Raw genomic sequence first — 14,943 nt, 5'->3', positions numbered from 1 at the left:
AAAAAATGCACAGAAAAGGGTTTTAATCCCTGAAGCATTTTATGACTTCAGTGTTGCTGACTGCTGGTGTCAGAGCGCATGATTGAGTATACAGATCTCCCTCTTAAAGAGTGTCAGTCTAGATTTTGCTGGACTTTTATTACAACAGTTTTGTGAGGCAAAGTAAGATCTTTAACTGAAAGGATACCTTTATAACACATCTGTTTATGATGGAAAATAAATTTAATTTTTATGCTGATTAGTATAGCCGTACAATTCAATCACAAAAACAAATTTTTGCTCATATTCCTTTCTTGTATGTTATATACAGTAGAGTATGTATGCTCTGTTGGATCTCGTGTATTACTGAAATGCCTTGAAGTGCTTTTTTCTTGGACTTAATACTTGCATAGCTTTTCTGGAATTTTGCAGCACTTCCGACTCAATTCAGAGCTTATAAGAAAGGATATCACACAATGAAAAGGATCGCATGAGTTGTTAATGCTGAGGTAGGGTATTTTTAACAAAGACTGGATACAGTTAGGCTTAAAAAAGTCTGGAGCAGCAAGCACGGCCACTCTTAATTCCATTTTCCCGAAATAAAATCCAGATGTCATTGAATGGTACGTTCACGTTTTTAGATGTATTTAAATACCTTTGATAATAATAGAAGTAATTGCAAACGAATATTAATCTATTGAAAACAAACATAAATGGAGAAAGCGCAGAAAGATTAATTTAAATCCAATTCCACTAACCTCTGCGTTTGTCTGGTTGTAAAACGATTTATATCCACAGAGGTCTCTTTAAGTTAATTTTCTTTCAGCTTCCACATTTTATATTGCATTTAGCGTGACTGGTGAAGCTCTTTGGTTTGCGCTGCACTCCATACTGTAAATCAAGAATCGAAGAGCGCTACAATACAAATTTAACACAAAGTACTTTCGCTAGCGTAGGGTGGACCGCAATACAACACTTCATCCAAAGCCTTCCCTGTATCGTCGGCTGCTCCGGTGATCTACTCCTTTGCACATAAAGAAATAAAGGAGACGAAGTTTCCTTCCTAAGACTTCCCGGAGCAAACGAAATTCTTAAATAAGAACTTTTTTTAATGCTTAGATTAACACTAACACGCTATTTTGAAAATGATCACGTCTAACGTGAGTCTTGAGTGTATCGGTGCCAACGCTGTGCAGTGCAAGAACACGAGAGAGGCGCACCTGGACACTTCCAGGGAATACAATTTAACTGCTACTGGCCATCAGATCGTGGCTATTTGCTTGGGCTTTATCGGGACCCTGGGATTTATAAATAACCTATTAGTTCTCCTGCTGTTTTGCCTGTACAAAGTCTTACGGTCTCCCATCAATATGCTGCTAATGAACATTTCTGTTAGCGATCTGCTGGTATGTGTGATGGGAACGCCTTTCAGCTTCGCAGCGAGCACGCAGGGACGCTGGCTCATTGGCGAAAGTGGATGTGTCTGGTATGGCTTTGTGAATTCACTTTTCGGTAAGTTTCGTCCTTTTAAGCAATGCTAATAAATAAAGATATATATAATAATAGCTACCTGGTGTAAAAACGTTACACGTACAGTTCTTATCACATTTTTACAATATTATTAGTACTAATGTTGATTTTCAGAAATTCAGACAAAAAAGGTATATTCAAGGTAATCATATCAAAGGGTTTTGCAAAATGTTAAATTTAACTTTCACGTTTCTGTAAGACATTAATGGAGAATTAATCAGCAGTCACCGGTAATCGGAGTATCGCTTTTAGCGGACGAAAGAGGAAATAAAAAGCATCTTTAAAACAAATTTTAAAAATAACACGTCTACTCCGTTTCGATTCAGCTGTTTCCAGCTAGTCAAGGTCTGTAGAGTAATGTATAGTCGCTAGGGAAATGTGTACATCTTGTAGTTTGCGAATCCCTCCAGATTACTGAATCCATTACTGTTGAAGTAAGCCTTTCTTTCTAATAAAGTGCAGGTTTATATTAATTGCTAAGTTTCCTCGTGGAATACAATCTTGTCTTGGTAATAAATAGTGTAGGCTACGCATTACAGAATTAATGCTTCATCTGTTGTCACTTGGGTCATCCGTTCTAAAAACCTTTCTATCTTAATACTGCATTATAGTCCTTTGAGTATTCTGCGCCCTGGTTAATGAAGATCCTGCGTTTGGATTCCTTTCTTCCTAAAATGTATATCTTGTACTCATATTAATGTTTGGAAAGTTATTTTATTCGAAAGACCGCCTGCTTTTGGCCGAATAACTTGCAGATAAACTTTTAAAATAACAGATCATTGTTCAGGTAGTTTTCCATACGCGCAATCAGAACCTGATGCAATTAAAGTATTCATTTTGATTAGTCTTCAAAGTGAATGTTTTTTCTCCAGTTTTCAAAGCCTGCTCAGTATTTAGAAGGTATTACTGCGTACAAAGCAGGAGTTTACCTGAATCATCTTCCTGTACATGCTATGGTTGCGAATAGCATCTTTTATTACATTAAGGTTTGGTTTTTCAGAAAAGGGAGGAACAGCAATAAATGGGATTAGCAAAACAAAAAAAAAGTTTACAGCTATTCTGACTCAGTGACTCAGATCATCAGTTTTGTTATCTCTAAAGGTTCCAAATGTTCTGCTAATCCTGCAGGAACCGTCTCTCTTATTTCCCTGGCTCTGCTGTCCTATGAAAGGTACATCACAATGATGCGAACTGCGGAGGCTGATGCTACAGACTACAAAAAAGCCCTCTTGGGGATTTTAGTGTCCTGGACATACTCGTTACTTTGGACATTACCTCCTCTTTTTGGATGGAGCAGCTATGGACCTGAGGGACCTGGTACTACCTGTTCTGTAAACTGGCAATCCAAGAGTGCAAACAGCATGTCATATATTATCTGCTTCTTCACCTTCTGTCTAGTCTTGCCCTTCATTATAATTGTCTACAGCTATGGGAAGCTGCTACTCACTGTTAAACAGGTAAGTCCTGGTTGACTGCCAGAAGGCAACATATGGAAGATATGACCTTAAAAACACATCTTATCAGAAAAAGACCTCATCAGCTTTTTGTCAGGAGTGCAATTTAATTGAGCTCATTACATCTGTCTCCGTCAGTGTTCGAAAGCAATATCTTTTAGTGTCTCCTGCAGGTTTTCTAGTAGCTTTACTAAAGAGAGGTAGATGCAAAAAATGATCAGCTGATATGTGTCATTGAAATATTGTGTTGCGAGGATATTCCCAGAACAGGTACATACATTACAGAGACTACTGTATATACATATAATTATACATTATACATTTTAATTATCTCTAATTCAAGTCCTAATGTTGCAGTATTGCAGCATATATTCTAATTGTTTTGGTTACCGTATGAATTTGACAACATTAATTATTTCAAAAGCTCAAATGTATCTTGCAATGGATTAAAAAGGACAGCAACAAAACAATACCTATATCTGACAAGAAATGTATATTGAGCACAGGAACAGTTACATTTAAAAATCCAACAAAAACCTCTTCCAAAAAATTGAACGTATATCAGGAAGAGAACAGTGAAACCGTTAAGTAAACCTGTTCTTCATGTTTTCACAGCTGGATGGTTGCCTAAGTACATTTGTGTCTTTTGGTGCTCACATCCATAGTACTATTTTTAGTGCAGTACCTAGTACCTACAGTACTGTCTGCTCTATGACACATGATGGCCAGATTTAGCACAAGGTAGTGCCATATCTACTGTACAGCTCTCACCGATTATTGTAGTGAAAGATATCAAAGACTTCAACAGGAAAAAAAACATTCTTTTAGAAGTTGATCCAAGAACCTTTCCAGAGACATTCTGTGTGACAGAATAGTCTGTCACCAACAAAACGTGTACTGTAGGTAGAAGACTAGTTTTAAATTTTAAATGTCCAAGAAAGAACTGAAACCTTACTTGTACTGTTTGTGTATGTGGATCTGTGCGTCCAGATAGTCCAGATTACAATTATATGTGTTATGTGTTGTCCTGTCCATGGTAATGGTATGTCCCAAACCATATATAAGAGCTTGGGGAGTACAGTACTTACAGTTGTTGGAGATACAGTAGGAGTTGGATGTGTTGGTATAAGGAGGACAAATAATAAGAGCAAAGTACTTGTGAAAAAAGTAGTGATTTATCACAAAGTTTGTTGATCTTGTGTGTGATCAAACCCCTAGTTTGTGTCTACAGTGGAAAGACAAAGAACTTGTGAGGAAAGGGATGGTATACCCTACAGGTTGTTTTCTTTTCGGATTTTTCCCCCTGGGGAAGGAGCCCAGAGGTGGTTTGGGTGGGTAATCAAGGAAGCTGGGACTTCTTATTTTTTAAGTAATGCCTTATCATTGTGGGTTTGTTCTTCCTCTGGTAACTACACGACCCCTGGCTTACACTACCCACATAGGAGGTGTTGTGTGACATTCTGAATAATTCTATAGCTTAATCCTATTCAACACACCTGCAAAAGGCCAGGGGAGATGGTATGAAAGCTCATTACATGTCATTCTGGATCACACTTTTCTAATACCAATCAAGAATAAATGGGTGTGAATCCAGATTGTAATTTTCCAACCATTTCCTTATTCTCAATTGGCTTTTAAGAAGAGCAAACAACCCTCCATATTAATTTGAATAAATTTGAAAGCACTGTTGACCTTTTGGGTGTAGCTTCAACACTCAACCATTTGTTCTTTGAGTTCCTTTGAGAAAGCAGCACTTTTGGAAAAGAACGCTTCATGAGATGAATTTAGAAGAAATTAAGCTCTCAGTATGTCTGAGTATGGGGTAAAAGTACTTGATTTAGTTGAGATATTTGTACCACTGGGCACTGGTAGGACTGCTTTCCAGGTTTATAGATCTAAAACTCTTATCTCCTTCAGCAGCCTGTCCCAGTCTTAAGTTATTTTTTTGTTGATGGATTTTTAAAAGGCGGTGTTGCGAGTTAGTTTTCCTCATATACTGTATAGGGTTGCCTTTCAAGATTTAAGTTTGAAAAACCTGTTAAATTCAGAGTATTCTCTCTCTACCGGATTGCTCCGATTACTAAATATTTTCCTGAATCTCCTTCACAAGATTTCTTCTGTGCTTCTTTTTTGGGCAGCTTGAAAGCAAAACAGCTTGTCCCAGCATTTCACTTGTCAAATTATCGTTTGCTTTTGAAGCCTTTGCCTCACCATCAAGGTGAAGACAAAAGCATCTTTGTGCTGTGCTGTAATTTAAGAAAAAAGTTGCAGTTGTGATGGTTCTTAAACAGCCCTGTTAGAAATCTGCATTTATTTCAAAGCCAAGAAGGGACACATTCAAATTTGGAGTTGTGTTGCACTCATTTCCTATAACAGAACCAGTGATTTAATTAAGAATTTACAGTGCCAATTAAATATCTGTGATGGTCTTTTTTCAATTCATCAACCCATTTTCTTTTTCGCAATCTCCTTTTTGTTTCTTTATAATGTTAAATACAGTAAGTACAATGTAAAGTTGTAAAGAGAGTGCTGTTGCAGCTGTGAGCAGGGTCACTCATCCTCTTGTAACAATTACACTTATAAGCATGGAAAATATCCCAGGATCCAAATGGAGAAAGATAATGTGACAGTAACTAGTCAGCCATATATATGTGTTGCTTAAGTTGCTCTCCTGCTGATGACAAAGTAGGTTATGTCAGCTGCAGTTACTTTATTTTTAAAGCTCTGTAAACCGGAATTTCCACTCACAGACATTACAGTCCCCGGATCTGTAGCAATGGAATCTTCCATAAAGAATTCTAGACCAAGTTCTCCGGGTCCATAATTCGGCACATTTTCTATGTGTCTTTAGATTGTAAATAACTGTTCTCCTGGGAGGAGTATCAGTTTGATCCAATTAAACCTTCACTGGACCAATTTACCCTATAGCCTTTGGAATTTGACAATGTGAAGAGTCATGAAAACCGTGCTTGACTGAAAACACCAAAGTCTATAATTGAACATCCCTGTGCTAGAACGTGCAGCTGTGTTCAGGTTAAATAGTGGAGCTAGTCTCCTCAAACAGGTTTGTACATTTTATTTGTGATAGTAATAAATACATCCTTTGATATCCTTACAATCCATTTGTTCCATCACATTGGGCACTCTAACTCAATATTCAGTAAGTGTTTTAGTTAATTGATGGTTATAGGCCTCAGACTGAAGCTCACAGAACTACTGAGCCTCGACTGTGAAATATCTAAAAATAAACTTCATTTCACTGAGCTCAGTATTGCACTCTCCGAAATGAAAAGCTTATCAGAATAATCAGGCTGAATCTGTGTGTATAATCTCATTTCTGTGAGGAGAGTTTTCATGCTAAACTCTGACTGTAGGAAAAAATCTTAGCCCAGAAAACACATGTGCAGCAATTTTGTATCTTTTTAACATATGTTTCGGTCCATATTTGTAGGTATTAGCTGCAGATAGTATATCTTTTTAAAATTTAATCCTTTATTTAATCAAATAACAATGATAAACAGGAGAGTACCTGTTTGCACAAAAGGGCATGTACTGGAGTAACTTGCCTGGGACTTGAACCCCAGACCTTCACCTCAAGAGTGCAGAGCCCTAAACACTTTCTAAGTTAAATGTTTTTCTAAATAGATAGAGTGACATACTGCAAATGTGAATTGTTACCTATCTCTACTGTAGTTTAAATCCTAATCTTGACCATACTCTGAAGCATACCCCAAACTCAACATATTAATAGACTCTTTATAACCTGTTATTACCAGACACCTAAAATGAAGCAGAACTGATTCATCTAAACTAAATGTTACTCGCAATGAACAGAAGTTCATGTCTCATATTAAATCAAATATTAGTGTAGTCGGTGCCATGGGGATTTTTTCCATGTATTCAATTGAATCCTGTACAATGAGTCATACTTCACATTTGATCACTTCAATATCCAGGACCAATCCTGGACTGAGGTTAGTTGTTTACTAATTATTTCCACAATATGAATATACACTTGAAAAGCTTAAAATGTTTTGTTCACCATGTATCAATTTCCCTACGGGATTAATAAAGTATTATCTATCTATCTACCTAAATATGTCTTTTGCAATTGTTTATGTTACTTCCATCACTTAGATATAGGCATTGATTCTTTCTCCAACAGAGTTGTTTTACTACTTTAAGGGAAAGCTTTTTATGTTTTGTTTACTAAAGTAGAAGGTTAAATATTCACCTAACATTGTATCTCTTTCAGTTATTTAAACATAACTGATATTAAAAATCCATTGCAGTGATGACTGCTATAATAATAATAATGATTATTTAAATCTTAACACACTTTTGGATTTCACCTTGGCCAATCTCTAAAAGGATCCTATGAAATCTTGTAATGTTGCACGAGTGCCCTGACTTCAGTGTCTTGCGTACTTCTTGAGTTTTATTGATTCAGTTTTAAAGGTATGAGAAGTCTATAAACAGAGTATATACAGTATAATATCTTGTGCCACGGTGTGCAGTACAGTCAATAATAAATAAACTCTTTATTAAGAACAACAAGTGGTGAATTTTCTCTCTTCTCTCAAGGATGATTTGACCTGCTTCCAAATCCCCTGCTCTATTTCTGTTCCAGGTGAGTGGCATCAGCACTGCGACTGGACGCACAAGGGAGCAAAGAGTTCTGCTTATGGTGGTTGCCATGGTGATTTGCTTCTTGCTTTGCTGGCTGCCTTATGGGACAGTGGCTCTGATAGCCACATTTGGGAAGCCTGGTCTCATCACTCCCACTGTCAGCATTATTCCTTCAGTTCTGGCTAAGAGCAGCACTGTTTACAACCCCATTATCTATGTATTTATGAACAATCAGGTAAGGGCCACTGTATGTGAGGATGCTGAATGTACTGTATAGACCCATGGAAGATATTAACAATGTCTGCAAGATTAAAAAGGTGAAATTAAAATACAGTTACAGTTAGCAACTAAAATTGAAGTAAGAATTATTGTTTTAAAGAAAGACAAATAGGCTAAATATACATTTTTTAATAAAAAAAATGCAGTAACAAGACTGAACAATGAGATGATTTTAAAAGATAACAGAAATCGTACCACGTACAATTGTGTTTATTTATAGTGTGTGTTCCTGTCACCTGTAACTGTTTTTTTTTTTCATTTTTGGACTGTGGCTCTTTGGAATTTTTGTTGTTTCAAAAACATTTTTTTCAAGCTTTCAACCCAGATAGGGAAGGAGCACCTACTGTAGAATAGATTGGATCACTATGTTGGAAGTTAAGAGCGGTCAATTAAATGTAGATGTGTGGATGTGTCAAATGTAGACAAAGTAACAACATTATAAATTAAAAGGACTGTTAATTGTCGTTTGCTCTGACAGAATGTTTGCGCAATACAAAATGGAAAACAACTCCACAAATTATTTTCACAGAGATGAGCAAGAGATGTTGAAAAGCAATTAACAGCTAAAAAAAAATGTAAAAAAGATTATCTGCTGAGTCAGAAGTGACAGGTTAGGTTTCATTTGAAATCTGCAGTAACATGCAATTTTTTTCCGCTCAAAATTTGTTTTTCCATATTTAATATTCCTGCATCATCAAAACGCCTAGTGCAGTGCAATTGGTCTATGCTGTAGTTCGATGAAGGAATCTGGGACATCTAAAATAAATGTCATAATAAAGTTGAAAAAAACCTTTGTTTTCCTTTTCACAAAATTTATCATTTTTCCGTCTTGTGTCTAACTTTTTAATTTTTCCAGCTTTAAACCTACTGTATTTTGTGGGACTTGCTGAAGAAGCATTTTGATTTTCTTAGTTCTGGGAACATTTTTAACTCCAGTTAAGAATATTAAAAATAGTTTAGGGGGTGCTTTCTTGTGCTGAGAATTGAAACAAATTTTTAATTAGTATTTGTGTACAGGCTACCCAAACAATTTGGGTACTGTTTTTTTTTTTGTTTTGGTGTTTGGTTACTGTTATTTCAGTTTTGAAGAAAATTATGAACTTAGTATGGGTTATTTCATAGAAGCTTGTTTCAGGGTTGAAGACCATAACCTGTGCTGATCAATAGCTACACTTGCATTTCTCTGTAAAGATATTCTGTAGTTTTTTTAAAAAATATGTGAATAAATGCACTATTTAAGTCACTATTCCATTAAATGATTAATAAAACCAATGTGAAATACCTCTTGAGACACAGTATGGAACTTGGTTTCATCTGACCTTATCACATTTTCGTAAAGAAACCGGCTTTAAGTAGTGTGACAAAGTTTGTGTTCTGAAACTGATATTTATGATAATGTATGGTAACACAAGATCATATAAAAAACTCAGCTGTTTAAATTTGTTCTTATCAAACATTGTAAGATAGTGTCAGAATTTGAATACATTCTGTTTATGATATTTTATTTATTGTATTGATTTATATACAAATGTATGACTTTCTCTAGAATTCTTAATTTTCTAAAAGTTTGATCCACAATCTATGATTGATATAAAACAATTTTGTGGAGATCCAATTTATTTAGTAGAGCTTCCTAGATACCGTATGTTTAAATGCAGAATTTCCAAATATTTGTTTGCAACTGTGCATCTGACCTTAAAACAAACATAAATAAAGCATATGGTTCAGTCATTCAGCCAGGATTCACTAGCTAAATAAAAAGCCTACAGTGCAGAATTGATATGCGACTTTCATTAGAGTATACTTAATACTGTATATTATACAAGACAAAATTACCTCTGGATATACCAGGTGGTGCCCTGGAGATAAGTTATTACTTTTTTCACAGCACATTTCCTGTGTCTTTCTGTTCATTAAATACTAACACTAAAGCTGGGATTTTGTGCAGAGCAACCCCATCTGGGAAAGCTACTTCTATAGGCAGATATTGTATGTGTTAGCAGTTTTATCTCAATTGTAAATATGAGGTCAGTGTCAAGCAAAGTTTTTTTTTAATGATTAAAATCTACATTCCATCAACATCATGCACTTTGGGTTCATTCCTTCATTTCTCCTTCTTCTTTTACCTTTGCTTTGTGAGTACCACAAACTTGATGAAGTGACGCCATTTTTTAATCAGTGAACATATCCAGAGAGCTCCTGTGGTAAATATGCAGCAGAAAAACTACCCACACAGCCCAAATGCTCTTCACATGGAATAGTGAACATTTGGCATAAAAGCAGGGAATGGAAATTTAGATTCATGCTGTTTAGATAGTTGTGGTATTCTAAAAATGCAAAATTGGGCTTTTAAAAAATAGATTTTATTTCACCACCTTACTGCAAATGCTGCAGCTTTTAAATATTTAAGAGCGATTTTATTTACAGGCAATGGGGAATTAATGTCCTGTATGTCATTTTCAGTCTTCAATTCCTCCCAGCCCGTGTTATGGAATTACAGAGTTGAGGCGAGTTGAAGACTAAAAATGCTGTACAGATTCAAGCACAACTAAATAATCAGAAGAAGTTCTGCATAGTAAGGGCCTCTCAGACCTGGGTGAGTAGAGAAGACCTGTAATCTTTTGTTCCTGAGGCTGCTTTATTTCTGATGACTATACTGTATAAACATATTTGTTGTTTTATATTGAGCATTGTGATATTAGTACCTTTTTCCTGTTCACCATCAGCACCAAAGAAAGTCTGTTCCTTAAGATTTAGATCCATTATATTAGTTTTCTTATGAAACTGTTAATTTAATCCATTTTCATTTCTACAAGCAGTGCAGTTAAGCCTTTTTTATACAGCATAAAATCAGGTTCTTACAAATAACCACACTTTTTAATTTCCCACCAATCTCAAAGCATAATTAGCAGAGCCTAGGAGCTGAAAGCTACTCTCAATCCAGTAGTACTCGTTTTTCTTCTTTGTTTCAACGTCTGTTGTGTTCCAGCTACGGTGTTGCTGTACTGATTTGAACAAACTGGTTTTCAAAAACACAGGAGGGTGTTGACAGTGCAAAGACATTTTTAAGTGAAGTATTCATGCCGGCATTGAAACGGGTCATGCCATGTCCCTACAGGTGTTCACAGACAGACATTATTCCACTCCCCACATACAGTACTTTGTAAGCAACGGCCAATTACTTGATGGCCCTGGCTTAGCAACTGCTGAGTATAACAGAAAACAATGCAATCAAATGACATGAGAATACATTGCCTGCATTCTGTTCTAGAATAGCCAGCTGTCCATATGGCGTTTTGGTATAATTCGTAGTTGTTTTAACACATGGTTTTAAATGTATATTTTTGGTTCTTTTTGTTTCACAGTTCTACAGATGCTTTTGTGCTTTTGTGAGATGCCAAAAACCAACCATCAACTCAAACAGCAGGAGCACCTCAAAAACCCTCAAAGCATGTCGAGCTGACAAGATAATCCATGACAAGAACTTCTCATTTCTGGTGGTCTCAGAAGGACAGCTTTCCACAGCCAACCACAACCCAGCTAATGGACATAATGAGGTGCATGGCGCATTGTGTGTGGACGAAACCAAGCCTGCTGCATCTCGTGTGCCTCATTACCATTCCTAACCTGTTTTGTTTTTCTGCAAAGTCAGCCTCTGATCCTGTGTGGCATTAAACCAGATGCTAAAGCCAGAGAGGCCTTCCACAAATTCTCTGCCAATCGCAACATCTGATTGAAAGAATGGACAGGAGCTTAGGGAAGCACGCCAGTCTTGTCTGCTAACAGGAATCACTGCTCAGCAGAGCAGGTTTTACACAAAACGCATGGAGATATTTTGAAAATGCATGTAGATGTGATCTTTTAATTATGGTTTGCATAGCCCAGAATATTGCCACAGCTGTACCTGTGTGATTTACTGAAAAAAATGAGAGGTTGGATTATGATAGAATTTTAATGTGCAAAATTGAGTCATAATAAACTATGATAGTCAGTTGCAGTCTTGTCACACATCATTTCTGGTTATTTGTTTTTGCAAATTGTCAGCAGTGCAGTTAGAATGACCCATAAGTGAGAAATGTGTTATACTGTACATAAAGATGCACACTCTTCCTGTTTCAGACCTTCTTTCCTTAATCTCTTCATTCTAAGAGTGATGAACTGATGGAAACAACAACTGTCTATGTAGCTCTTAATTCTATTTTTATATTAACACAAAGAGAAACCTAAGTCAGATTTTTAACCTGAGGTTACAAAGTTGTTCCCGAGTTGGCCTGATAAATATAATACAGTACTGCATAATATTGTAACGCTTACAGCCGACAGGTACTGTGTAAGAGCCGGCTTACCAGAGCAGGTGACGTCACCGCCCTTCCCAGTAATAGCAGGACCACAGCCCGTAGGCTGCGGAGAGATCTCTCTTTAGCTCACCGGGCTGGGTCCCTGCTGAGTGACGCGGGAGTCCCGGGTTCGAGCCCCGACTGTGGGGGGCCGACCTAATGCGGCAAGGGCGCCCGCCTGAGCCCCCGTTGCGTTACAATATACTTGACCAATATCTCAGTCACACCTTTTGGCTGGTTGTCAGCATATTCACATAACTTCAGAAATAAATATCCCAGAACCATTGTAGTGCCCTAGTAAATTGTTGTTATTAATATTTAATCCAGCTGAAGAAGGCTCCACGGCTGAAACGTTGTGTTTTCTTTCTTCTTTTTTTCAGCATGGAATAAACCTATTGCTTGTTCTATCATAAAAGGCTATGAATACTATTTGTTACTTTTGGAATGATGAAACTTAAAGACTACAAATATGCTACAAATTAATTAATTAATTAAGATCGTGTCTGTCATCCCGCTGAAAACTCAAATATCTGAAATACCAGCTGCACGAGTTGCTTTTAGGTCTTTTCAGTTGTTCGTGTCTCTTACATGCTAAAATACTTCACTGGTGGACAGCAGCGCCAACTCCCAAGTGACCACAACAATTCTGAGTTTCAGAATTACTGGGCCTCAATCTTGCGACACGTAGCTTGGCCCAAGGAAGATGCATCGCGATCTGTGTGAAAGGCGTTAGGCCACGGGCTGAGAGCTGCACTCGGGGTTCGGGCTTCGGGCTTCTCCGACTGGAGAGGTACAGTGGAACAAAGCCGGTAGAAGGCACAGGCAGGAGGGGCAGCAGGGAAACCCTGATGGAGAAAAGGCTGTGAGGGGAGCCTGGTGAAAGAAGGGAGACTCGGAATCCCGGGGGGAAAGCCTGACAGGCTGGCGCACACCGCTGGATCGTTGTTGCGGCGAGTGTTGATCAGGAAGCCAAGGTAAAAACGGCGGTTCCACTATCTACCGGTTTTGCTCCACTGTACCTCCAGTCGGAGAAGCCCGAACCCCGAGTACAGCTCTCAGCCCGTGGCCTAACACCTTTCACACAGGTCGCGATGATGCATCTCATTATGATTTATTTATTGCACATCTCCAGTCATTGTTTACACGTCTGCATTGTTTACATTCAAACTGTTTACTTTTACACTGTCTACTGTTTGTTTGTATATTGTCTTGATGCACTGTCTGCACTTTGTGTTTTTACACTTGTTTTAACCATCAAGAGACTTTCTGTAAGTAAGAATTCCATTGTACCAGTACGTGTACCGGTTACATATAGCAATAAAGTTCAAGTTCGTGCGCTGCGCATAGACAGACTTCCTAAAGCAGCCGGGAGACTGTACTACCTTAGGTATCTCATTGTCAGGGCACTGTCCCAGCGGTCTTTCGGGGTTTAAATGCAGGGCTCGACTGGAAGATTGGCTCCCTGACTGAAACTGGGAGCCCGGCAGACTAAAAACCGGTCCGACTGGTTTCCCGTGCGCTTGGATGAAATGCGCGCACTCGCGGGAATCCCGCGGTATCACGTGATCACTGGCTCCCTGGGCGCGCGTGACAAAAGTAATGAGTAATAAAATGTTGAAATTTGTACATGTGTGTACTGATATTCACTTTGTATTGTTGATGGTGGAGAGGACAATCAATGTTTAGTTGGAGTGAAAACGATTTTTAATGATCTCATAGAATCTGTAGTCTTCAACTGGACTTACAGTATTGTGTTGTGTAATTTGAAGGTCTGGTTAGAGTCCCATTTTTCTTCGTTTTAATATGGGGCTGAAGAGGCTTATGCTTCTGCAGCATAGAAGTGGTATGTCATTTGCACTGACTTGTAATAATATTTCAAACTAAGCCAGCAGTTCTTCCACTCTAAGAGGAATTACGTTCTCGCACATGCAAGACAGTGCATTTTTGAATGGCATAACTAAAAACATTCAGAACAATGTTTTTTTCTGTTTTAATGCTGTTAACATCTAAAAAAGCAAAAAGGCAAACAAAAATCCTGTTCCACAGTACTTGTGTATTTCCAGTGTAGAGAACTCTGATATCTTTGATGGATATAAAAGATATCACATTCAGAACACATTCATAATCAAATATTTTATAGTGGTCAAAAATAAGTGTGCAGAAAAGAGTTCTTTTGACTGGTCCACCCGAGAAACTTCCTCTGTAAACCTGATGTTTCTGTTCATTTCTACCACTTGATATGAAATATTAGCATGGCCCATCGTTGCCTAGTTTGCAATAAGATCTGGATTTAGGGCAGCTGTTCCAATACATGATGTTTAACTGAAATTAAATAAGTTGAGTTCTAAATTTCTAAATGTTGTCTACAGTACAGAGTGTCATAAAAACAGGCAAGAGCCTTTTGTGAAAATTACATAGGATATTCCTCCTTTGGAAGAGATACTACGTCATCTCTTCAAATCCAAACTCAAAACCTACCTTTTAACCATGCCCTATGTCTGATTGTCTTACATTCTATCTGTATGAACCTGTGCTGTACTGTATGTTGTTTTTTCCTTTTTCTCTTTTACTTTTCATTGTACTTTTTCGTCTTTTTCTTTATCACTATGTACAGCTTCCTTGGGTTTGGAAAGGTGCACTATAAAAAAGTTATTATTATTAGTAGTAGTATTAACAGATTATTTAAAGATTGCAGGAACTGAGTCTATACTGTACTATTGTTATTAAACTATGGT

The 14,943-nt window shown here is 37.4% G+C and overlaps 1 protein-coding gene across 1 annotated transcript; it reads left to right on the top strand.

Moving 5' to 3' along the window:
* Window positions 1-1,124: 1,124 nt before the first annotated feature.
* On the top strand, window positions 1,125-11,497 carry LOC148836895 (pinopsin-like). Its single transcript, XM_088914212.1, has 4 exons — window positions 1,125-1,491; window positions 2,638-2,966; window positions 7,594-7,827; window positions 11,237-11,497. Exons 1-4 carry the CDS (start codon window positions 1,125-1,127, stop codon window positions 11,495-11,497), a joined length of 1,191 nt encoding a protein of 396 aa, XP_088770338.1.
* The last annotated feature ends 3,446 nt before the right edge of the window (window positions 11,498-14,943 follow it).

This window comes from Atractosteus spatula, chromosome 4 (assembly GCF_055471065.1).
Source record: "Atractosteus spatula isolate fAtrSpa1 chromosome 4, fAtrSpa1.hap1, whole genome shotgun sequence".
NCBI lineage: Eukaryota > Metazoa > Chordata > Actinopteri > Semionotiformes > Lepisosteidae > Atractosteus > Atractosteus spatula.
This window is presented reverse-complemented; position numbering and strand designations above follow the sequence as displayed.